This window comes from Typha angustifolia, chromosome 11 (assembly GCF_048772165.1).
Source record: "Typha angustifolia cultivar Huaian chromosome 11, ASM4877216v1, whole genome shotgun sequence".
Lineage (NCBI taxonomy): Eukaryota > Viridiplantae > Streptophyta > Magnoliopsida > Poales > Typhaceae > Typha > Typha angustifolia.
In genome coordinates, this window is record NC_133249.1 from 6,839,090 (window position 1) to 6,866,513 (window position 27,424).

Below are 27,424 nucleotides of genomic sequence, written 5' to 3' on the forward strand. Positions count from 1 at the left end.
ACTGACAGGGCACAAATTAAGAGACTTTTGATGCCATAAAGAGGTGATATATTTGTTGTTATAAAAGTCCAAAATCTCAGATAATAAGGAAACCAAGACCTATAGTCATTTGATCTAATCTTCGTAAATGCAAAGAACTAAAATGATCAAAGGTTACAAGATTGTTTTCTGGAATGGTTGTCAAGACAAGAATCATGGACTAGAATTACTGATTATTTGAGTTGTGCTTCTTTCAACACTTGAAAGGCACAAATTGTGAAGGAGAAGTTACTGGCAGTCATGGAATACGAGTGTCTCCTCAAATTATGAAGGCTCAAATTCTTTCAACACACAGCCCCTCTACTTCTCTCTTTTTATCTCTCTCTTTCCATTCTTCCCAATGTATCTCCACCTTGATCTCTCTCCCCTTCCCCATTGTCGACGGCTCCATGCACCTTAAACCGTCACTGGGACACCGCTGCCAAACCTTTATCCTCATCGGTGAACCGTTCTCCTCCTTCTCTTCTCTTTTTCTTGTATGATGAGTTAACATTGTATCAAAATAAATATCATAAGTTTGAATCATGTTAAACTCACTGTCCACTTCTTGAACCTCTTAAAATCCTCAAAAGTTTAGAAGTAAGAAAGAGTGCTAAAATCTAAAACATTAAAACTTCTGTTTTCTAATAATTTAAATTTTAAAAGTGGTTGGATTAACACTTCTCTTCATGTCTTTTTGTCAGATAATTGCTTTCCTTACTTCTACATGATCTTGATTTTAATTAGTATAAGTGTTCGGTGGAACCTAATGTGGGTCATCAAATTTTAATTTATGTAGTTCATTCTATTTATGTCACTATGAGACAAAACCTAAAATGGAATTTTCTCAATATTGTTTGTAGACACCTTACTATCAATATTGCAGCCATATATAATTTTCTTGTCAAGGTGTATGGTTTACTTGTTAATTGTTGGATATTATTTTGGTATGACATAATGGATTGTCATCTTAGACTATCTTAGCACTACTGAGCTGAGCTCGAGCTAGCTTGATTGATTGAGAAGTTGAGCCTAAGTTGCTCTAACCCCAACTCGAGTTTGAGCTCAAATCATTCCTTAATACCCATATCAATTAGCTCAAGCAGGCCATGAGTTTATTGGCTTTTTGTAGATGTGATCATTGTGTGGATCAAGCTAGGTCAATCGGGCTAGGTACCTTATTCTTATACCTACCTACGAGTGAATCAAGCTAGGAAAGAATAGTCTAACTCATTACGGCTCATAAACTCGTGAGAGAGTAGGCTCAAGCTGTGCATAATGAGCCATACTTAGCGAGCGAGCTTTTGCATCTCTATATGGATCGAGTGAAATTTGTATAAAGTTTCATTCTCACTTATTAGTGATCAATGAGCCCATATTTAATATATGATTTTTTGTATCATTTCTTATTTCTAAATGTGCTTCTTCTTTAGGGCTTAACAGATGTTGGGAGCAATCAGCATAGCTCCTCTGTAGCATGTGGACCTAGATCGTGCAAGTCTCATAGGAGCTCTGTCACCTCATATCCTTCTCTGAGCATTCCAGTGAGCTTACAAGTTAGGATTTTGAGCCGGCCCAGCTGAGCCTAGCTTTTGTCGTCTAGGCATCCATTATAATTTTGGGCTCACATCGAGTCAAACTTAGCCCAATTAAAATTAAGTGGGTTCGAGTTAGGCCCATTGAATCACCACTATCTACTAAACAAGCTAATAAGAAAATTAAACTCTTAATTTTTCTTATTTTATTTTTTCTATCATGGGAAAGTGCTAATAATTTGATCCATCTAATAATAACTTTATTACCGTATGGAAAAGAACAAAGAACGGAAATGAGTTTATAACAAAAATCTTACTACTATTAGGTGGCGTTATAACTTACAAGTCCTAAATTAGTTTAGTTATGCTAATATCTTAAACTTAAATAAGCTAGCCTAAGATAATTTAGGCTAATGCCGTGTTCGGATGTAAATCAATATAGCGGTATAACAATTTTTACTTGATGTCACATAAAAAATAATAAATTAAAAAAATAATTTAGCAAATAACCAAAATATTCTAAAAGACGCTGAAATAATAGTTGATTTAAGTAATATCTTTTTAAGAGCAAAACAATAACTAAGAAGAGAGAGAATAAAAATTATTAAATTATTAATTTTGAGACAAACTACTGTTTAGATACTAACTAAATCTAACATAACCCACATTATATTAGAATAAAGTTATGTTCTTATATATATATATATATATATAAGCCAATAGTCCAAAGCAACATTGTTCTAGATGAAGGAACCAAATTCTGGTGCAATGAAGAATGATATAGAGAGAGAGAGAGAGAGAGAGAGAGAGAGAGAGAGTCTTTGATCCTCCGAAGCTCTTCTCTCTCGGCAATCTAACTAGATGATGGAATTTGGAATGTTGGAATTTTCTAATCTTTGTTGACTTTACTTCTACCATCTTCTTTATATTATGATGCCATGAACTTTAGACTACAGAGAGAAAAAAAAGGAGCAATCAAAATTCTTTATATATATATATGTATATTATGATGCTATTAACTTTTGGACATGATACCCACTTTAATGATCTAAGCCCATTCTTCTTTGTCCATGCATTATTACATACAATAAACCTTATATATAGTTATGTATACGTCTACGTGTGTATGTATGAAAGAATATATGTCTATAACTTTATATAGTTTGACTTCATGAAAGCTTAGAATGATCGAATTGGAATCGTTATTCCATCACATGTCGCCACGTAATAAATTTGATTCTTTCTTTTACCACTTATTCGAAAACAGAAAAGAAAAGAAGATTCTTTCACTATCCTTAGCTAAGCGTACATATGGATGATAAGGATGATGATAGAGATGCTCATTCTTTTCGACTTTATTTGAGGCTTATGTTCACATACACTTAAGACTTTCTAAACTATCATTTTATTATACATTCTCTAAATTATATAAAAAAAATTATTTAATTAGTTTAAGAGGTTGTATATTAATATTTTGTTTCGTAGTTTAAGAAATGTACATGAGTATAAAATATAGTGATACTTTAAAGATCTCTAAGTAAAATTATCCAGTAATAAATATCTCGACTAAATAGATACAAAGGCCTAATATAAAGAATGCACACCGTCGAGGGAGATTTTAAAGATATGATATATATTATTGGTACATTACCTAATAATTTTAAACTTTTGGATCAAATATAGTCTTGAATATAATTCTGGCTTTGATCCACTGAGAGAATTTTCTTTTCATCTTGTTCTTTGGCCCAGGCTAGAAGTGTGGCGAGGACTCCATCTAGAGAGAGCCACCAGGAATCTTTGACAACTATGAACTTTTGCTAGGGTTTAATAAGGACATGCCATGCATCTCAATCTCTCCTAGAGGAGTTCTTTCTGCATGCTAATTTTCCATGAGTTAAAAAGAATCTTTATCTTAAATTCTGCATGGTTTTCACGAAAAGCTGCATGAGTTCATCCTCTCTTTTGATGAAGAAAATTTACATCCTCCCATGTCTAACTTTGGCACATTCACTAAAATCTTATTTTCTTTTTGATATAATATCATTTTAACAAAAAAATATATATTTCTAATAGCGAGTCTAAAGTATTTATAAGACATTTGTGTGGCGGTCTTAATTAAATCTTAGTTAAAGACACTGATAAAATATTAAAGATTATATGAATTACTATGATTCATACTTTACCTTATTGCTTTGTCTGAAAAAATATTTACCGATAAAAATGTTCACCCTAATATTTCTCAAATTATCAAAATATCCTTTCAGAGATAGCACTTTGATTATCTACAGAGATATGAACATTTTAAGATTAAAAATATAAAGATTAGTTGAGGAGAAATGAAGCAAAAATTACATACTAGGTCTTACGGGCATTGAGGAGAGTAACTTAAAATTTTAAAAATATCGCTTTGAAAGATTGAATATTTCCTTTTAGATCTTATATATCAAGTTGATGTGGATTAAAATTAACCCAATATATTAAACATGCTTCTTTTCTAATAGATAATGATTTTTTTTTGTTCCAGAAAAAAAAAACAATAAGATATGGTCTGAATAATAATAAGCTCATAAGCTAGTTTTTTTCTCTGCAAAATTTTTAACTTTGTATACATATTAGAAAAAAAGAACACTAATTTTCTGTCTTTAATTAGGACTACTAATAGAAGTCATATTGGCTATTTTCTCTGGGTAGAGAGAGAGAGAGGAACCTAAATTTATAATACTTTAAGTATTATGTTTATATAAAATAATGGTAATTAGAAAAGGTCTTTACTGGACAATGCAATAAGTTCTCTTAGTTCTCAAAAGAGAAGAAAGCATCATATTAAGTGTTGTTAAATTGGGAATGACAAGCATATTATTCCTTTTGATCAATCCTAACTCATGAAAGTTTATTTTATGCGATAAATTATAAATCTATAGACTAAACAAAAGATTCATAACCTTCCAAGTAAACGGACAACATCGGGCTAAATCAGCGGCACAACTCACTAATGCCCTAGTAGTGAAGATCAACAAATTCATGGAATTTAGCAGCCATTTTCATGTCAATAATTCACAAACTTCACAGAATTTTTGCTATGATTTGTTGACCCATGTAGAAAGAACAATACTATATGTATACCAGTATAGGCTGATCATAAAAAAAACTCATATAGTTGTAATCTAGGAATCACATATAATTTCGTCAACTTAATTAATTTCTTAAAAGAATCATATCATTGAGGTAGTCGATTCGAATTAGCTTGTTCCTACCCACTGACTCAGATCAAATGAATTTTATCATGATAGAAGGAATCTATATATTGATGATGTGACCAACTCAAAGGGGGAATATTAATTCTACTATTAGTGTTAAAGAGAGAAAAGAAAAAGAAAAGAATTAGAGATTCTTTGATCCTTTTCCACATTATTCTTCCTACTAAGGAAGAAAAGTCTTGTACGAAATTAGAGCTATTCTTCTAGCTAGACAATCAGCTTTTCTTAATTTTTAGGACAATTTATAAAGAATATGGACTGTTATTGATAAATTTCCTTAATCCCTAATGTTTAAATAACATACTTGTCCCTAATTGATAGTCTAGATAATGACATGGTATTTTGCTTTCCACCTTGCATCTTTGCACCATCATAAACTTCTCTTTGACGGGTAAGAATTGCAGTCTTTTCTACTTCTCTAAAGCGATCGCATATATTGATGCTAAAAGAATGTTGAATAGTATTTATCATATTCAAATTTTAGCGGCATCGGTTTAACTGACAGTGCCGCCCAAGATAACGGAGGCAATCGCTTAAAATAAAATTATAATTACCTTTGTCTTAGTCCCAAAAATGTCTCTGTGTGTAAGTATTTTGGCTCCAATTTTTTATTTCTTTTATAGTTTGATGAAAAGTCGGTAGACTAATATTTATCGGAGATCAAAACCCTAGCAGACTTTAAATACTAAAGTTTCGTTTACTTTAAAAATAAGATAAATTCTAGAGGATATATATCCATCTTTGTTATTTTTAGAATAAGATCTTTATTCTAGAAATCTTGTGTTTACTTATATTTTATAATAAATAAGAGTGTAATAATTATTTTTAATATGATATAAATTGAAAGAAAAGATAGGAAAATATGTTTTATTTTTTAAAAAATTATCATCAAGGGTAAATTAATAATCAGATTAATATATGGTATACAATATAATTTTAATAAATAATATTTATATTCTAGAATGAAGTTATTATGTTATTTAGCAAAGTTGTATTACAAAATAATAATAATAATAATAATAATAATAATAATAAAGCATCAACAACCAATCTAGACCCATCTAAACTAGAGTTCATCAAAACAACTCAGCACCAGTTTAGCTCTCTTTTGAGCCCAGTCTAGCAGAGAAACATAGAGTTAATTCTATAGATAAGTTCCTCAGACCTCCTTTGATTCGTAGAAACTAAAAATTCTAGTGTTCATGTCAAGTACGAGGTACCCAATACAAGCAGCCCACCATGCATGGCTTCCACTATTGCCTTTTCTCCTCGGCCATTCTTCTATTTATCACTTAAAGGCTAAGTTCCGTTGAAAGAAAGGAAAAAGAAGCACTTCGCTAATCTAAGTTTTGTGATTAGGGCTGGTATAATTATCATTTCCCATTGTCTCAGTTTACTAACATGGTTTTATGATGGAAAGATGCTGATATAATTCTATGAAACTCACCTTATACAAACGAAAAATTAACGAGGGAGATCGTTTGCTTTGGAATAGAATTAACTTTATTCTGACGTAGTAACTGAATAATAACTTAGCTTCTTTCTTTTAGTATATTAATTTATTATTCTATCTCCTTTAATTTAATAATAATTTAAAATTACTATTTTGCCCCTCAATTAGACAAATACCTAATTGCTGCTAATACTATCGCTTTACATCCAATCAAGAGTATTTTCGTCATTTGGTTTAAAAAATATCATCAATTCTCAATACAAATTCAGCATTCTTTATTATTTAATATTAAATTTATTATATTAATATTCAACTAAAACAATGGAATAACTTATACTGTAATTAACTCATTTTTTTGATATTAAAAATTAGAATACTTCTTCGAGAATTAGTCTCATTTCACAATTTAATACTGCCTAGTAGTACATTTAGACCTAGTGAGTAAGATGGAAGACTTGAAAGGCTTGTTCGGGAACAAAGTGAATCAATCCTAGTCATTAGAGTACAAAGCAAGAAATTCCAAGTAAAGTTAAAATTTTGATGCTATGATTCCAAAAGTGCAAATAATTGGATCTTCAAATCATTCACGAACAAATTTGAAATAAAAGGTCTATGTTTTTTCCCCCTCAAAACCAATTAATACTAATTCAGCTCAAAGTTTAAAAGTTCTTTTTTATTTTTTAGTTCCATTATCAAGTTGGATTAAGGCTAAGTTCCTCACATGTGATCTTTGATGCCCACCAATCCACCATGACAACCGCAATAGGAGTTAGCACTTATGCTAATGCGCTCATCTTGCTAATGATTCAAGGATATGATGCCCACTTAAATGAATCTAATCCCATGTTCTTGTGCATACCTGTACTTAATATCCCTTTTACAAGCTTCTATTCTTCTTGAGCTAATGCAAGAAAAGGAAATCTAATATCCCTACTCTTAAGTAGGGCTGTCAAGCTTGACGAGCGGCTCGGGCTTGGCTTCGTTGAAGCTCGAGTCTGGCTTGGCTCGGTCAGCCCGAGCTATTATAACTAGCTCAAAATTAATATTGAGTCGAGCTTGAGCTGGAGCCAACTTGCTCAAGCTTAGTTCAATAGGCTCGAGAGCCTAACTAGCTATAACTAAGGATACGTGGCATAAAGAAATATTGCCACATCCCACCCTCACCCATCATGTCACCCTCTCCATCCTCACCAATCATCCTCAAGTCCCACACCCACCCCACCCTCACTCTCACCCTCACCCTCATCCACTCGATCACCACCCATAGTCTCACCTCACGTGCCGCCACCTCTTCCCTCTCTATCGACCATCGACAAGCCACCACCACGGTGCCACCTCCTTCTCTCTGTTGGCCTCCTCCTCCTTCGTCGACCTCCTCCTCCTTCATTCGTCTCTGACTCCTTCGGCAAGCCGCCGTCCACGCAGCCACCGCCTCATCCTCTAATCGAGCCCGAGCTCGGCTCGGACTTGGTTAGGCTCAGCTCGAGCTCGGCTTGAATTGAGCTAAGCCGAGCCTGAGCAGAATTATAAGGCTCGAAAGTAATTTCGCCGAGCTTGAGCCAGAGCTGGCTCGCTCAGGCTCAACTCGTTTACACCCCTACTCTTAAGTGTGTGTGTATATATATATAGCCTACTAGAATGTTTCCGTATATATTAAATTTATGAAGTTTCGAATAAAAAAGAATAATTTTACTTAAATTATTTGAACTATCACAATTTCCATATATAGTTGAATACTTGTTTTATCATATATACTTTTTTTCCCCTTGAACTATTACTCATTTTCATAATGATCCCCTAAACTTTTTTTTTTTTGTTATATAATGACCCCATAAACTATTAGAAACATCTCACTTGACCCCTTCCATTAGAGTTCTGTTATATATTTTCATCCAAATGATGTCATGTAGTAATCAGGTGACAAATACATCACAATTTTACCCCTTATACATGTGCAAGTCACATGCAAGGTCATGAGAAAATTTTAGGTGTTACCTATCCTCATCCTCTCCCTCCAAAGTTGCAATCACCTATTCTTACCTAGCCCATCACCATAGTCGTTGTCTCCATGGTATTGACCGTCATTGCCTCCTCTATAGCCCATTGCCATAGCCACTGCCTCCACGGTGTTGATAACCATTGCCTTCTCAGCAGCCCACCATCTGTCGGGAGAGGTATGCTCGAGCTTGGATCCACCATGCTCATCTACCACAGCTCTAAGATCATGAGCAAGATTCACATCCTCTTTGACTTCAACTATATCGAGATCTCCACTAGAGCTAGATCTTGAATCGGCAGCTTGACCGCCGCCTTCGGCCAGTATGGCCGATCAAGGTGAGACAAATCTGCCACTACTTTAAGACCTGATTGCCATTGCTGGCAAGGCCGTGAAGCTCAACATCACCAACCTGGGGCCCCTCGTCCTTATCCTCAACAAGCAACTCCTCGACTACTTTTGCATCCACTATGGCAACCGTGCCATCATCCACTAGCTGGAGAAGAATATGTAGCTCCTCCACGTCCAATCGAGCCCTCAATATGGCCCTCCACTGGTTTAGAAACACCTCCTCGAGCTCCATCTAGTATGAGCTCACCTACATCGAGGCCAAGGGTCACATTCAAAGAGGCATCAAGATCTTGTAGGTTGACTTGGTAAGCAGCTTCAAATGTAATAATAGGGTTGATTGAGGTGGGCTGGTGTTGACAGTGATTGGCACGATGAGTGGATGGAGTTGGGGAGGTGTTGTCATTGGTGGACATTGAGGTGAAGGGAGTTGCAAGTTGTTTTTGGTAGCGGCGACGGGAAGTCGAGGGGGTCGAGGTTGGTGGGTTGGGGGTAGGGGTGAAAACGGGTCAGATTAACTCCGACCCGACCCGCTATCCGACCCGACTCGGATTGGATTCAGATAAAAAATTTCTATCCGACTCGGATTCGGATTCGGATACGGATAGAATTTTTGAAAAAAATTCGGATACGGATTCGGATACGAGTCAGATAAATTTTTCGGATTTGGATACGGATATCGGATATCCGTTTACCTGCATATTTTTTTAAATGATTTACAGTTTTTAGTTTGCTTATTTAAATAGTAAGTATTAATATTATTACTAATAATACATTATATATTATTTATAGAGATTAATTTCTCTAATTTTATATATTTGATATACAAAAAAATTATTTGTTGTAAAACTCTTAATAATTTTGTGTTAATTATATTTAAATAAAATATTATAATTATTTTAAATTTAATCAATATCCGTTTAAGATCCGATCTTTTATCCGAAAATTATCCTTAGGATATGGTTTTAAATTTTGCTATCCATCCAATATCCGTATCCGAATCCATATCCGAACTAAAAATACGGATCCGGATATGGGTTGAGCACTATCCGATCCGTATCCGATCCGTTTTCACCCCTAGTTGGGGGCAATGAGGGGGAGAAGGCATCTCGAAACTTTGTTATAAACTAGATCTGGACTCATCCAAATATAATAAAATTATAAAAATTTAGGTAGTGGCAGCCTCATGAGTTAGAGTTCTAATGACTCTAGTTTTACCTAAATTGAAGGTTGAAATGAAAAGATATAAATAAAAGAGTGGAGCAAGATCAAAATGAGATAAAATAGTAAATATTCAAAGTTGTGACGATCGTTGGGAAGGGGCGAATGGCCAAGGATAGAGGTGGATGGTTGTAAGATATGGTGGCTCGTGAAGATAATGGTGGCTATAGATTGGAGGTAAAATTAAAATTTCTAACTTAAATCCACTTTTAGAAAAATAAACGGCTATGATTAATTTATTACTACTCTTAAATTATCTTACTATTATTCCTAAGATAGTTTAAGGCTAAAACATAATTTTTAATTCATCATTACATACTTAAATGATTAAATAAAGAAGCCTGCTCCTCTATATAGAGAACGAGTACAATAAATCCTACTCGGACTAGCCCTAAAAGCTTATACGATTTGAACTATGATTTGTCTTATATGCTTACATGACTTAATAAGACTTGCCTTAGATGCTTATATGACTTAATTAGACTTGTCTTTTGAGGCTTACATTTTAATTAAACTTGCCTTAAAAGCTTACATTTTAATTAAACTTGCCTTAAAAGCTTACATTTTAATTAAACTTGCCTTAAATGTTTACATAAGCATAAATTAATTAATAAAATAAATAGACTCAATCTATCAAGTCGATGCCCTCGATCCGATTAGATCCAAATCGTATCAAACCATTAGGGGTGGAGATGAGGCTATTTTAGGTGGGCTGGTGGTAGTGACAATCGGCATGAGTGGGGAAACAAAGAGAAGAGGAAGAGAAGTGGAGAGGCACGAGGGCAATAAAGGATTTTTTTTTTAAAAAAAATTTAATATTAGCTAAGCCTTTTAACTATCCATCATCATAAGTGGAGGAGTAATTTGGCCAATACACTAATTTCGTCAATAACGTCAAGGGATAAGGTATTTTTGATAGTTCAAGGGGTTTGTTATATACTAAGAAAAAAATTCAAAGCGTTATTATATATCAGGAAAAATTTCAGGTGTTACTATGAAAAAAGATGATAGTTTAAGAGTGAAAAGAGATTATCCCTAAAAAAATTACTTAAACTTTTTGAACTATCACAATTTTCTATATAAACAAAAAAGAATAATTTTTGTTTTAGAATATTAGATGTTAGATTCAATACCTGAATTGAACCAAACTGTTAGGTTAAATTAACTATATTAAGAATATTGCCTGAATACTCTAACCTAACCTAAACTCACCTTAACATCGAGAAACCTATCTCCTTTAAAACTTAAAAAATAATAATAATTAATCAATAAAATGCCAAACAAATGGAACCCAATACGAGAATTAATACATGAGTTTTATTCAATTAATTTAAGTTTGAAGAACTAAAATATAGTTCTTAAAAATTTTAAACGGGACGTAGCTTTCTAATAATCAATGGAATAAAAGAGTGGGTAGAGGAGAAAAGGGTGGAGGAGAAGACACAGTCGAGAAGGCCTTTAATTTCCTTCTACTTCTACGTTCAAAATTTTGGCCAAAAGAGGAGTATTATCAATCCCTAAAGAAGAAGAAGAAGAAGAAGAAGAAGAAAAAGAAGAGCACTTCGGATATTTTATTATACAAATAGTTTAACCTATTCCAACTTTTTCTTTTCTCTCTTTCAATGTCATCTATTCAAACAGTGTTACTGTTAAGCCAACTTAGGATTTATAAATATTAAAAAAATACATAATTTAAGTTATAAATACATGAAAAGATAGGATGTTAAATACAAAATTCCTTACATGGAACACTTTCTACGTGCTATGAGGACATGCATGCAATGCATGCAAGTACTTCTCATGTCAATTTTCTCTTCTCCCACACCTTCTTCAGCTTACATTTGTAGGGAGAAGAATCTCAATCTGAAATTTTTTATGCTTCCATGATAGCTCCATTACTATCTCTTGAGATAAGATATTGCATCCACAATATCCATGGCTTAGTTTTGGACAAATCCTTAACTTGATACATCAAATAAACTTTTCTCAAACTAGGAAATGACAATAAAATATTTGTCATGAATTATTTTGCTTCTTTAGTCACACCAATATTGCTGCTGCTGCTGCTGCTGCTCTCTCTCTCTCTCTCTCTCTCTCTCTCTCCCCCCATGATACAATCACCACTAGCTTCTCTCATGAATTTAATATCACTCTCAATTCATATGCTATCAATATAACCACATTGTGGCCTTCATCATCATGGGGTTGGCACTAGTTTTTGTTTATCTCCATTATTACCATTACCAAACTTTTGACTTCCTTCTCTACCTGTTTGTATCACCATTTCTTTATTGACATCTAATATATATTATATTTCCATTAACACTGGTTTTGGTTTGTTAACAATGCTTATTGAACGCAAGTCTCATATTTCTTTTTTCTCTTTTGATGATTTGTGCATTTCAAACGCGATACAAACATTAGGCTTAATTTCAGTATCTGTGAGTTTGAACTATGTGCGAACAAACTTCGAACACTTGCCATTAGGTTTTGGCATTCTGCGTCGTCGAACGCATTCGAATGATTTCTCTTTGTTGATTGCATTATCTATAGGTTCAATAAACCATGAATCTTCACCTCTATATACTTATCTAAGCTAATATGCTGTAATTTGACATCCATTCAATTAGAGTGGATACCAAAACACAGTTTTTATTATAATCTGATGAGAAATTTGATAGCTATTAACCAGCGGTGTTTGCTCAAAATTGTAGATAGTTTCATACATGCAGCATTTATATAACTCCAGCAAAGATAACTCTATGTAATCCCTTAAACTGTGCTTATAATGCCATGCTATCGTCGAGAAAATAAAATAATAACTAAGAGCATATACATGGTATTGGAATAAACTTTAAACAACGTGATCATCTGATCACGTCCATACCACTGATACGAATCATGAACGCTAAATCCCATTAAAAATATAATACTTTTTATTATGATAAAAAGACCATCTACATTTTAGATAATTGTAAATTAACTCCTCGTTTTATTGGGGGTATTTTTTATAAAAATGACTACCTCCCTCGGTAGATAATCAGGATATTTAATATATTTTGATAAAAAATATTCTTGTATTCTATGTGAGAAAAAGTTAGAAAGAAAAAGGATATTTAATATAAAACAAATACATGAATTAAATTAAATAATATACATAGAAGTGATTAGTTTGCAAAAATAAAAAGAAATTTAGATATTTGGATTAAAAAAAAAGAAAAAAGAAAAGCGATTTGGGATTCGCTTAATTTTTCTTATTTTAAACCAATCAACTAACTATTAGTTAACTATTTCCCCCGTCATGTAGTGTCGCCTTAAAAGGAGAGGAGAGGAGAGAAAGAGCGGAGACATCTCGGAAGCCACATCTCTCTCTCTCTCTCTCTCTCTCTCCTTCTTCCACCTTTGATCCGCCCGAGAACGCCATATCCAATTCAAATTTCAGCTCAAACCCTAGATCCAGCTCGAACTTCGCTTCCTAATCTGGCCTCGAAAGAATGGGGAACGCCTCACAGGACGCGATCAAGCAGCTATCCATAATGATGGACCAAGGTCTCCGATCCAGACGCGACGCTAATTTCGCTGAACATTTTTACATTTTGGCATTTTGGTTTGTTTGGTTTTTGATGTTGTTGGGATTCTCCCTTTGTTGTTTGATTTGATTGATGCAGAGGATGACGGGCTGAAGAACACGTTTCAGGTTTGAATCTTTGTTAACTTCGTAGATCTCGTGGGTTTTGATAGAATTGAGCATTGTCTACCTGTTTTTGCGTTAAGATTTGAATTTTGATGTCATTTTAGTCTTGTAGTACTTGTGGAGAATGTGATCGGATCTTACAGTTCAATCGGTTGCTTTATGGATTTTTCAGTACTGTGATATGATGATGTTAGTATTGTGCAGAATTGAGTTATGAAGAAGTGATCTACGTGGTTATCATGTGCTTTGATGGAAATTGAGCTATTTATTCTTTTTTTTTTTTGGATGTTTTTTCTGCTGCTCATCTAGATATTATCATGACAGAGTGCAATGCCTTGTAGTATCCCTGGGGACTTTTCTAAATTTCATGGTTACGTGCGTAGGAACTGTGATTTCTATGAGATTTCACCGATGAATGCTCCTTGATTCTTGTATTAGAGTTGGAATTGAAGATTTCTTATATCACTAAGACAAAGAGCTTTTAGATTGCATTTGTACCGATGTAGTTTATGACTGTGGTCGTAAAGGCACCCTATTTATTGATGACGGGATGGAAAAGAATTTTGTGAATTCCATTGCTTCCACAGTTTGCTATTCCTGCCAGTTAGGAGTCCAGTTCAGTTCTTCTCCACCTTAATGTTTTTTATTTATTTATTATTTATTATGTTTTATGAATTCTCATACTTGGTTCTCTATTCTATGTCTTAGAGTTAATGGCTCTTCCTTTATATGGAAATGTAGAGGAGCTTCAAAGATGGTCTAGCAATTCTCTCTCTTTGCTGTCTACTACTTTAACTTTAATAAAATGTGTATTTGCCTTAATTTATGTCAATAGAGTCCAATCTAAGTTGACATGGCTACAAAGAGAGGTGGATTATTTTTTATCTTTACTTTCAAAGGATACATGAATAGGTGCAATATATGACTTGTGATATCTGTTTCTGCCTATATTGGTCATGCTTTTTAGGTTTAATTAACATTTGTAACAACATGCATCCATTTACTTTTAGGTTTTAATTTTTCACATAAACATGTCAGATCAAAATGTAAAGTTCCATCTATAGCTTTCTATAACAGAATGAAGAAAGTTTAGCCTTTTCCAACTTCTCGTTGATCTTGGATTTATCTCTTAGAGTAGTTCTGCAGCATGCCAGATTCATCAGAGACAGTGGTCATTCCAGATCTTGTTAGTGTTCCAACAATTGTGGACATGGTTGCAGAACATATTTACTTTTGCATTTTGTTTGTTTACAAAATGTCAAGATTCAAGAAAATTTCTATTGTTTGTTGTGTTTATAAACTAGCAAACATTATGGAGACGAGTGTAAAGCACAAGTACAAGAAGGATCAGTTGTAATGCATATTTTTGAATCGAATGTCTTCTGATGATGTAGATGAATGCAGTTATTCTTGGAACTGCCCATCCTTCAAAGAAAGTTGAAGCCCTGTTTGAGATTACAGAAATCAGTTCAAGCTTGTCAGCTTGTTGAAATGGGGAGCGGGAAACTTCTTCTTTTACAGCTCTAATGGATTCACATTCTTACTGGACTTCTCTAATATGGTGACAGACATCTCAGATTATTACAAGGATGATCCCAAATAAAGTTAAAGAATCTTACTAGCATGTAACATTTGATTATTAAGACAATGAGATAATGAGTCACTTATTCAGGCTTTTCTAATGAATATCTCATCTGTGTTTCTTGAATGACCACAAAAGAAAGGGGCAAAGGAATATTTAAAGATCTTTTATTGATTTCACTTGTTATTATGTTAGGGATTTGCAATGATTTTATTTATGTCATGATACTGAATATATAAGCCTTGTCCTTGCACTAGCAGGCTTTATATGTGCCAGTATTATGATTGGCTCAACTTGTTCTATTTTGTCTTTTAAAAATTTCTATGGTTGCACTAGCAGTCCTTTTCTCATGCAGTTGAAACTTTAATCTTTGTGACTGTAGAATTGAAAAACACAGTTCCTTATTGCTACCCTTTCATTTGCAGAATATGCACCAGGGTTATCCAACAGAAACATTGGTCCGCTTCCTTAAGGGTAGAGAATGGAATGTCGCTAAAGCTCATAAAATGGTGATCCTACATATTTGCTAGTTATAATAGGATCCTTCATTCATAATAGAATAACCTATTTAATCGATACTGTTATGACTTGATGTTAACTTTTACTAATAACATTATTCTCATTATTGCCACAGCTGGTGGACTGTTTGAATTGGAGGATACAAAATGAAATTGAAAATATATTGGCAGTGAGTATTCTTTTCCACTACATGATATATGTTATCCTTGATTTTTTTAATGGACTAATAGAGCACTTTGACACTTCGGAATTCTGTTTTTCATAAAAGATATAATGCTGTTTTTTTTTTAAATTTTAGGAGGGAAGGTTTATTATCTTTCCTGCTTTGCAATTATGATTTTACTGTTCTTATTTAGCAGGTATAAATGTCCAATATTACTGGACTGGCCCTATCCATTTTCATTAGTATTTATTGCTAATGAAAATTCTTTAAACCTTATTAAGGATGAATAAAGTTTCTGCATCAAGTGAAGAAATAGAAATAGCCAAATTGTATGATAAAGAGAGAATTTATTTAACTTTCATCATTTCATGCTATCTAGAGCTTGATATACAGGATCTTAAATCACCCCAACCTGCGTGTCACTTTTAAGGCTAGTTAATCTTAATTGGCTTAATAAATAACAATATGATGACCTTGAGTATCTTTTTTTTAATGATCCTGTTGTCAATGCAGAAACCTATAATACCAGAAGATTTATATAGAGCAGTACGTGACACACAACTTATTGGATTATCAGGATACTCAAAGGAGGTAGAACTAAACATTTAATACTTAAATTTTTCTGTTTTTTAGATACTATATTAATATGTATTGCAAATAAACTATTCACTTATTGAATAGCCTGCAATTTTTTCCATTCATAAGTAACTTGTGTCAGAATTTTTCATGCACATACAGTGTCTATGCTAATCATTATGACTACGATGGTACTTCTTGCTGTTTGGTATTATAACATATTTTCTCCAATTTTAACAAATGTATCCATTATTTCAGGGAATTACCATTCTCATTATTGGTGCATAAGGTGATCCTAAAGAGAATAGTTGGGTGAAAAACACATATATTTCTCCATTTTCGTGAAGTATTCCTTTTCTGTAGAAAGATAGGAAAATGAAATCAATAAATATTAAGAGAATCATTCTCTTTATACCTTTATGATTACATGTCAATAAAACATCTGCCTATAGAATGTGCTAACAAACTTTGACCATAAGGACATGAAACATGAAGACTTATTTAAGCAGTCCGAGGTGCCCAACAGGGCACTGCTTTGCGTCAGGTTGTTACTGGGCTTCACATTTACCACTTCCAAGTGAGTCTAGCTTATTTTAGTAGGAATCTTGTAATTAGCGGGGAATTTGTTTTTCCTCCTTAAAACTTCCTAAAAAATTTCTTGTTATAAGTTATAGTTTGAGTATTGTGGGTAGTTTGACTATGCTAACCCAAATCTTTCTTGAGCACCACTGTATCAGTTGGTTGGATAATTTCTGTTAAGTTAGATGTTATTCACTTGAGTTGCTGGTAGTTCATATGGTTGGTATGAGCATATTTTCATCTTCCTCTGCATTACAGTTCTTTGCATTGTAAAGCTATTAAATTAATTAAAACTAAAAGCTCGAAATATATTATACCTAAATTGCACTAGCAGTGGATATCATTTTCAAACATATGGCACATAATGTCCAAATAAACTCAGATATGGTTGAAAGATTTAATGTGAAACGGCTCATAATATTTTGTTGAGTTAAGCAAACAAAGTAAACTATATAAAGGTTTTTCAGCATTAACCTCTAAAGTATCTTTCTTACAGTTCATACTTTTTAATTTATACACCCTCTTAATAAGATCAGGCAGAACTTTGAAAAAGTTCATTTCAGTGTGCTATATAAAAGATTCCACGGATCGATAAATCCAAAAAGTGAGTATTTCCTAGATATGGTTTTAAATATCAAAATTAGATTGACTTGGTAAATACCTGTTTCTGTGCGTGTCTCTAATATTCGGAATGTTAGGGATGTTTGGTAAGGTAATTTTATTCTTCTTTGGAAAAGAATCATGTAACAATGAGGATATTGTTTCACAGTTGTGTAACTTCAGCCTGTGACCTTCTTAGATTCTTCCCTTTAGTAGCCTCAGACAAAGTATTATGACCAAGACTTACTACTAAATAATGCTATTGCTGACACCGACAGAGCCACATATAGCCAGTGGGGACCATATAACCCTCCCCCTCTTGACTTCAGAAATTTTAGCGAATTGTAGATGGAGCCTCCTCCATCTTGTAGCCACAGACGAAGTATTATGACCTAGACTTACTACTAGAATGTTCTATTGTTGACACCGGCAGAACACATATAGCTAGTGGGGACCATATAACCCTTCCCTTCTCAACTTCAGAAATTTTAGCAGATTTTAGATGGAGCCTCAGTTTTTGCATATAATTTATTATTTAATTAATAGATCCTACTACCCCCCCCTTTGTTGTTGATTATAGAGTAACTAGTTCTCCTGATATTAGTTTGTTTCTTTCTCCTTCAATGCTTGCATATTATCTTCAGATTCTTCACTACAAAGAAAATTTCTAATTTTTTAAAGATGTTATGTTTCTCTATCTTATGATATGCCCTTCAAATTCACTATATGTTTCATTGTTTCTGCATTGAGTTCCTTTTCTATTTGAGAGGCAATCTATAATTTAGTAAGCGTTCTTGTCTGCATTTATGTTGATATATTTTATTAGGAACAATAACTGTACCAACTGTGGGATCTGTGCCTGTAGTAGTTACCTGACTTGATATCAGTATATTGAGGGTATCAAATCCTGCCTATCCAATGTCATGGCAACTTTTGCTGATCTGTATTAGCGTGTCCAATATGGGCCTATTTGGCTACAGAGTCATTCTGATTCATGCTAAGAGGTCGGCAGCAGTGTGTCTGAAATAAGACAATGCTTAGTAGAAAATAGACTTTGTAGAAAATAGAACAAAGTCAAGAAAAGCTGCTTTTATGACTTTGTTATGTTCTTTTTGTCTCCAACAGGGAATTCCTGTTTTTGCAATTGGTGTTGGACTCAGTACATATGACAAAGCATCAGTAAGTGCCACTATGGTTTTACATTCTTTGAATATTCAAATTATTTACCAGCTATAAGATATTTGGTGAAATATAGAAATTTATCATTTAAGTGCAAGCAAATGATTTGGAATGTTTTTTTCAGCTTTTGAGTAGTTTGTATTGAGCAGGAGTGCACTAGTTCTACAGCTTCCATCCATTCGACTATTCCATATTATTTTCTCTTCTAGTAACATGTAAAATAGTGCCTCTTAGGCAGTATGTCACTATATTGAGCAACTAGTTGATGCCCTCAATTTTTTAAGTTTGAGCTGTGTGTTCTTGTAGCATTTTGGGCATACCTTGTTTTTAAGAACTGTTTGTGTGAACAAAATTTTTCATCTAAATGATTGATATATTCTAAGTCAATTGGTTGGTGAATGCTCTTTTCAATGGTAGAATCAATATGATTATCTCTTTCTGCTTCTTCATAGCTTATGGATACTTGTTTTGTTTTAATTCTTTTTGAAAAGATTACAACAACTAAGGTAAACAAAGATGGTTTCTACAAGAAAAAGGAAATTTCTTATTTTGGACCTCGATTTACTTTAACAGATAAATTTATCAGCATAATGGGAATTCACGGAGCTAATTACTTAACATGTAATAGGAAATATGGAAAGAGTATGAATTTACGAGAGAAATGAAGTATCACACAAACGCACACACTCTCTCTCTTATTGTTGTTCTGCAACAGTAAACAGGGGGGAGTTAAAAGAGTGAGAAAAAAAGAGAGAAAGAGACGAGAAATGAAGAAAACAAAAGAGAAATAACTCACCTGAGTTCACTAGAGTGCAAAGTAGTCGGTGAAGTTTGCCAGATGAGCTTGATGTAGCACGAGGGATTAGAGGAGTATGTGTGTGAGTAAAAGATGAAAATTTGAAAAAAATATAATTTGGGGGCATCAATTACTGATGTCCCTCTAGGTCAATCAATTTTAGATCTAATAAAAACTTAAGCTATTAGAGAATGATAATTTTATATTTTACAGTTTGGCAATTCCCTCATTTTGAGTTTAAGACATTTTAATGGGTCCAAGAAATGGACTTGAATTAAATGAGTGGAGATTTTATATTTTAGATAACATATATGCCTAATAGGATTCGAACCTAAGACCTGACTCTTGATACTATGCTAACTCATTAGTTAATCTAAAAGCTTAAACTGTCAGAGAATAATAGTTTTCATAGTTTGTATTCTAACAAGAGCCAACCTAAATCCTTTAAAAAGAACTATTTTGGCCAACTTTGACCAATATGACCGATCCCGATCTAGCTAGGATGGCCAAAACTAGCTAATACTAGACTGAAACTAATCAGTACACTTGTTTCAAGTTAAGTGGCCAATCCCAATCCATTTCGGCTGATCCGTATCAGGATCGGCCGAAAGCGAGATCCACCATGATTATAAGAATCCATATCTTACATGAACATATCGAACTCCAAAAGAAGTGTTTCCTCGGTTATTTTCCATTTTTCTAGAAAAAAAAGATTTTTATTTAGGTCTTTGAACTTTAATGCTGTGATTATAGAGCATAGTTGGCATAATTTTATATTGTTGAAAACTTATTATTTGATTGGAATTTAAAAAATGTAAGCGAAGCATACGCATGCTTCATGTATACTTGTATATTGTATCAAGAACCATAAGTTAAAATCCTTCTGTTTCTCAATCATAGAGTTAGAATTTAAAGATAAAAATCATCATTCTTTAACAACTTAAGCTTTAATTTATTTCGTGATAACTGATTTGCATATAGCAATCATATTTTCCAGCTGAAAAGAAGTTGACAATTTTAATAAACAGCTGTTATGATGCCCCATATCTTCCTGCTTTACTAACTTGCATTTTACTTGCTTAGGTCCACTACTATATTCAATCACACATTCAGATTAATGAGTACCGTGATCGTGTAATTCTGGTAAGTAACAATCAACACATTAGGGTGATTTAAGCTTCTGCACCTTCTTTCTTATAAACTTTCATGTCCTTTTCTAGCCTGCTGCGACAAAGAAATATGGGCGATATATAGGCACCTGCCTGAAAGTCTTGGACATGTCTGGTCTAAAGCTTTCTGCAATGAGCCAAATAAAGGTATGTTGTTGATAATGGTAAAGCAATTTTATTTTCTGTTTTCCAGTGTTTTGTAGGAAGCCAATGGTACTTCAGATAAGTTGCTGTTGTTGGGATCAAATGTGCAAATTGTCCATTTTTAATTTACATGTTTTTTTATTTACAATTCTAAAGTTGAAAATTGCTTTGACATAAATGACAGTCCTGTCAGTCCCCCAGTCAGTAAAAGTGAATAACTATGTCATTCTCTATCACTTTATTGTGCTTATAGCTATTGATGGAACAAAAAGTACGAGAAGCCTGTGTCCTGATAAACTGCACGGATCCTTTCCCTCCATTCAACTTGATCCTGAGAATAGCCCTAGTCTACCGGGGGCATTTGGTTATCAGAAAGTACTTTTAGTCTTTGTTTTCCTCCTGTGGTACCTTTTACTTGAAGGGAATGACTTCTCCTTCATGGCATGGTATGCAATCTCTATTGGGATGTTCAAACCTTCTTAATGGTAAGATGTTTTGAACTATGGAGATGTTCAGAGCCAGAGGTGACTGCATCGAAGCTTGCCATAAATGTGGCATGCCTATCAACAGATCTTATAGCATTGTATTTCATGCCTCAATATTGATCCACAATGGTGGACTGCTTCTAGGAGATGTCAAGAGGGGTCCCTACAATGCCCCATGCTGGCCAGCATGATAATTCATCGACAACATCATACATTAAAGAGAGGAGCATTTTACTAAAATAGTTGCCTTGAGAAAGAGGCAAAATGATAGCATTTAATGGTAACAAAAAGCTATGCATTAAGTAGAGCTGAATGGAATAGAAGGATCCATATACACCAAATATGGATTTGCAAAGTACTTAAAAGTAAAAACAGAACTAGTGGCTTATTGTTATAACTATTAAAGGTTACATTATCGTCTTCTTTCTCTAGATAATATTGCAAAAGACCTATATTGTTAAAAATATAGCAATACTGAAGTTGAAACATGATGTTTAAAACATAATCTGATTGAACACATCATTATTGACGATAATTCAATAATGAAAAAAAATCAAAACTAGTGGAAATGTTCATGCTGGTTTCCTATCTGTGCTGGATTAGTTGGGTCATTCACATAAAAAAACCTTATAATTTTTAAATAGCAAAAATAGGCCCTTGTGTGCATATCTTATGTAAATTCATTTCATTATAAAAAAATATGTATTTACTATAAAATATGAACATATTCAGTTTCAACAGCCAAATCTTGTAATTACTAAAACTCAAAGGCTTTTTTCTGCAAATAGTCCAGATTAGTTACTTTTTAAATCAAGTATGTCTTTGTTAGGCCTTTCTGACTTATACGACATGTCAATGAATGACACACATGCTATTTGTAGCTTTCTAATTACCTACAAGTCATGGTTCAGCTGGTGCTCTTTTTTCTCTTTATTTCCCATTACTTGTGGTTCATTTACTTTCAGTTCAAACATGCTTCATTCTTTTGTTGGTTTGGGATTAAAGTTTGTAATCAGCTAACCTATAGTTTTGCTCTATGTAAAACCATGTTGCTGGTGCAGAAATCATAACCTTTATTTTCTATGCCTATCTTTTGCAGTTACTGACTGCAATATCTACAGTTGATGACCTGAATTATCCAGAGAAGACAGACATATATTACATTGTTAATGCCCCATACATATTTTCTGCGTGTTGGAAGGTAACAACGTATTCTAGTTTCACTTTGCATGGCTTCTTTTGTCATAATAAAGGTAATCCATACTCTCTAGCTGTAGATCTTTTTTTTTTTTTTCCTTGCACTGATAGTGTTCTCCAATTGGTTGACCAGGTTGTGAAGCCTCTTTTGCAAGAAAGGACACGAAGGAAAGTGCAAGTCTTGCAAGGCTGTGGTAGAGATGAGTTGTTGAAGGTAACTTTCTGAGTTTTTCTGATATTGAGGACATTGTGGATTTGAATTTGGCTTAAATGATATCTAAACTTTAAATAGAAGAAAACATGGATAAGGATAAGCAAGGTGAGATCTCCTCCAAGCATTCAAAGGATAAAAAGTACCCAAAATTTCCCTTCCACATACTAAAAAGAGGAAAGTTACAAAAACCCGTGCTGCATGGAAAAAATCGAAGCATATGAATATTAAAGAACATAAGTAAATTCAAAATAAGAGAGACATATAAATAAGGTGATTGCTTTCCTTGGATTGAATCTTCAAACTCTCAACTACCTTTATTACCGGTTGTGTTCACATTAAGCAGTGGTTTTTAGTCATGCGCTACCCTTTTTAGTTACTCCCAAGTAAATAAAAGACAATTTCTTTATGGCTCTTCATCCCCTTGAACTATGAGCCAAATATCATATATATACCCCTGAAATACAAAAGAGTACAATCTATCCCCTGAAATATGTAAAACACCATCTCTGCAAGTTATGCTTTCAACAGTATAAAGGGCAAATTGTACTTTTACTCTTCAAAAGTGCAATGAGATATCAGATTATAGTCTATGGGGTGAAAGTGTAATTTAGTATTTCTTCTTTGGAATGTTCCAGCATTAGTTTAACTGAACAGAATGTATTATATAGAATAACTACACTCTTACCATAAGCTGTCCCCAAGTAGAAGGATCAAATACATTCAATTTGCTCCAGGAATTGACTATAATGTTATATAACTCCTTTTATCTTTTAAGAACAGGGTGGGTGTTTTTTAGCTATATACTACACAATGACCTATATGTGTAGAGCTGAGAGTTGACCTAAAAGATTCTACAGAAAGATGAACTCTTTCCTGGCATCAAATGTACTAAGGGCATCAGTGTCAAACAGAACCACGATATTCTAGGTGTCCATGCCTAAAACTGCACGTATAGTGAAAAAGTGATGCTTCTTTTACTTGTCAATCAAGCACATCCAATTAAGAAATGCTAACTTTTTTGTGGTTGATTTTTTTTATTTCTGTAGGCTACTAATTTTTCCACTAGTTTTCTAGATGACTTGTTACAACTAAGGGTGGCAATTGGGTCTGGTTAGTCGGGTTCCGATCGGGTCAAGATACTATAAATATGAATACGACTCGTTTATTAAACATGCCAAATTTTCTAAATACAAACATGACCCGTTTATCAAATAGGTAACACAACACGACCCATTTAATAAACAAATTATATTTTTTATACAAGACATTTAACCCATTTACACAACACACGACACGATTAATCTGTTTACACTTCACACATGACAAGATTAACCTCTTCACACACATGATTAATCACCCATTAGCACAACACAAATCACCCATTAACACCTCACCAGTTTATAAGATTACTAACCAAACTAACAAAAAAATTAATAAATCACACAATTACACAAATCCAAATCCAACAAATTTACAATATTATGGCAATATTTAGTAAAAAAAAAAATTCAATTAGCTCGGCATCCGGCGATGGAGGCATTGGCGAAGCGGTGGCAAGGCTCCAGGAGTAGACCTCCACGGCGATGGAGTCCCAACTCTAGCTCCCGTATTGGCGAGCTCCGGATTTGTCGAGGAAGATGAGGCGGTCGATGCGGTCGGAGACGGAGATGGAGACTGAGAGATAGGGAGGGCTGGGATGACGCCGGAGAGGAGGTTGCTCCTCTAGTCCCCTAGATCTCCAAATCTGCCAAGAAAGACGAGGCAAGGAAGGATCCAGTTTGTGCGGCTAGAGAGGCGGTCGGAGGAGAGTGAAAAGTAGCAGAGGGAGGAGGGGAGGGTGGGGATATCGTCGGAGAGGAGGATTTTTTTTTGTATGAACCGCCGAAGAGGATTGTGAAAGATAGCAGAGAGGAGGGAAAAGGGGAGTGAGAGGGAGGAGAGGAGAGCGGTATGTCGCCGAAGAGGAGAGTGAGGTAGTGTTGGGGAGGGGCTTGTCGATTGTGGAGTGAGAGGTAGACAATGGAGGGGAAAGGATGAGGGTTGATTGCGATTTGGTAGAGGCAGTTGGGTGAGATGGTGATAGTGTGAGATAGAGTAAGGTAGGTTAGAAGTTTTGTTTATATATATTAGCGGGTTGCGGGTTGGTGGGTTGACTCGACCTGACTCGACCCGTTACTTAAACGGGTTGAAATGGGTTACTAGTATAAATCCGAAGACGACTCGATTATTAATTGGGTTAGGCTGGTTGAAATATTTACGACTCGAACCCAATTAGACTAATCCCAAACCCGATTAAGAGCCAGGTTATCGTATTAGGTTATCGGGTTGGGTCAATATTTGCCACCCCTAGCTATAACTATCTTTTCTTTGTGCTTTAAATGAACTATGAAAAGATTGAAACTAGGCACACTGACATTATTGTGGATATGATATCGGAAAGAAAATAATAACAAATGAATGGAATTCTGTATTTAGGAAGCCAATGAACGTATTTGCACCAACAAAGATAACCTTTATTCTTTTTCAACTATTATAAATGAGAAAAAATTTAATGTTCCCTGGAGAAAACCTTTTTGTTGGTTACTTTTTCAGCCAGTCATACTAATGATGTACATTCTTCACCTGTTTAGGAAAATATATGCTTTAAGATCAAGTTTAATAGTAATATTCTGTTTGCATACGTGAGGCTCCATCTGGTCTGGGACAATCAAGACATACATAGTCTTAAGTTTCTGTTGGTTACTTTTTCAGCCAGTCATACTAATGATGTACATTCTTCACCTGTTTAGGAAAATATATGCTTTAAGATCAAGTTTAATAGTAATATTCTGTTTGCATACGTGAGGCTCCATCTGGTCTGGGACAATCAAGACATACATAGTCTTAAGTTTCTCATTGACATACTGTTTCCAGACATTTGTTTACTTCTATTCTTAAATTATAGGCAATTTTCTGTCCAGTCTTACCATCTGTTAACTGCTTAATTTATTAAAGGTTAAAATGTCTCTCAAGAAATTTCGATCTTTTTTGCAGTAAATTTTGTTTTCTAGATTAAGTGAGTTATTAATTAAATATTTAAATTTAGCACTGGGCGCAATCAAGTTAGTTGTGCCCAGGGAAGTCCCTACTATATATTGATATTGTCATATTTGGCAAAGTGGCATACAATCTGTTGGAAGCTATATACTTATTGCTCAGGTACTCACTGTGCTGCAAGTAAAACACCCTAATTTTACCTTGATTTTATATCTTTTTGTTCAGTCCACATAGGAAAACTGCAAATAAGGTGCACAATTTCAAATCAACAGAAACGATCTGAATGTTGGAACAGAAAACTGAAAACCATACTTGGAAACTTTTTATTGCATCTAATATTTACCAGTAAGATGTTGCATGTGGCATGCGCAAGCAATCTAGTACTGATGTAAGTATTGAAGTGCTTTACTTTAGGTTTCCACTTATCTCAGCTGCCCATAGTTCGTATATGGTTGCCTTGTCATGTTAGGAACTTAGGATGTGAATATTGTTTAAGCTTCACCATAATGCTAATCATCTGGTGTAGCCTGCTGTAATATTTAGTTCTCTTGTGTGGAGATGTGAAGTCAAACCATAAAGATCTTTCATATAATTTTACTTATTTTGCCTGACCATGACATGCTGTACCTCCTCAAGGATGGTAACTTTTTAATTAGTTATCCTCTTTATGTTTCATCCTTACTGTCTTCTATATCTTGCATCATAATAACATATGTTGGTTGCCATATATAGATTATGGACTATTCATCCCTCCCCCATTTCTGCAAAAAAGAGGGTTCGGGTTCGTCTCGGCATTCATCTAATGGAGCTGCTGATTGCTTCTCCTTTGACCACCCTTTCCACCAACAACTATACAACTACATCAAGCAGCAAGCATCAAGCCAAGATTTCATTGTACCCCTGAAACAAGGATCCTTCCATGTCGATGTGCCTGAACCAGACCCAGAGGACAGGATGATTGTTAAGACCATAGAGTCCGAGTTCCACAAGATTGGGGACAGCAACGGGCTAACCCACTCCATTAACGGCCTTAAGATTGATAGAGCATGAGAAGCAGTTGATTAGGAGATATCTGAAACTGCAGCAATGATAGTTTTGGATTTGCTGAGGCGATTAAATATGCCATAAATCAGTTACTTTCTTTGTTGTTGATTTGACCCTCAAAGATATTTGGGGTATAGCAGCAAGTAATTACAATTCCTCAAAGCAAGCTGAATTGGAAATACTTGAAGAGGGCAATAGAGGCCTGTAAAAGCCAACAGTTGTGGGGAATTTTGAAATTAGTGTATCTTATATGATATTAGTAAAGCTTTTAGAAGTCCTGTACCACCATATGCAAATTGAAGTATACCGTGTACTCATGAACTACTCTTTCTGATGAAATGAATAAAAATATTCAGATGTCATAGAGGGTAGTACTAGTTGAATTTTTTTCTCTCTGACCTGAATATTTCAAATTTATCTCAATGTCTTCTACTACTACTTGCATGGCTACTGGAAGACCTTTGCATCTGCCTCTCTCCAAACTCTCTTTCTTCTATATATTTATGGAGTTTTGGGTTTGATTTACAAGGTTTGTAGTAAAAAACTGACTTTTTTAACAGGTAGAAATAAGCTCCTCATTATCGAATTACAATTTTAGGTCTTTTTTACTAATTTAGCT

The 27,424-nt window shown here is 34.2% G+C and overlaps 1 protein-coding gene across 2 annotated transcripts; it reads left to right on the forward strand.

Annotated features, from left to right (window-relative positions):
- The first annotated feature begins 13,130 nt into the window (after nucleotides 1–13,130).
- On the forward strand, nucleotides 13,131–27,188 carry LOC140770285 (SEC14 cytosolic factor-like). Of its 2 annotated transcripts, XM_073111383.1 has the most exons (11): nucleotides 13,131–13,377; nucleotides 13,497–13,525; nucleotides 15,530–15,613; nucleotides 15,739–15,792; nucleotides 16,300–16,377; nucleotides 18,667–18,720; nucleotides 20,600–20,659; nucleotides 20,737–20,832; nucleotides 22,414–22,515; nucleotides 22,645–22,725; nucleotides 26,494–27,188. In XM_073111383.1, the coding sequence occupies exons 1-11, from the start codon at nucleotides 13,323–13,325 to the stop codon at nucleotides 26,809–26,811; spliced, it is 1,011 nt and encodes a 336-aa protein (XP_072967484.1). In that variant the 5' UTR covers nucleotides 13,131–13,322; the 3' UTR covers nucleotides 26,812–27,188. The 2 variants fall into 2 exon arrangements, with proteins under 2 accessions (XP_072967484.1, XP_072967485.1); XM_073111384.1 differs by lacking the exons at nucleotides 13,131–13,377; nucleotides 13,497–13,525 and adding an exon at nucleotides 14,965–15,126.
- Nucleotides 27,189–27,424: the final 236 nt, after the last annotated feature.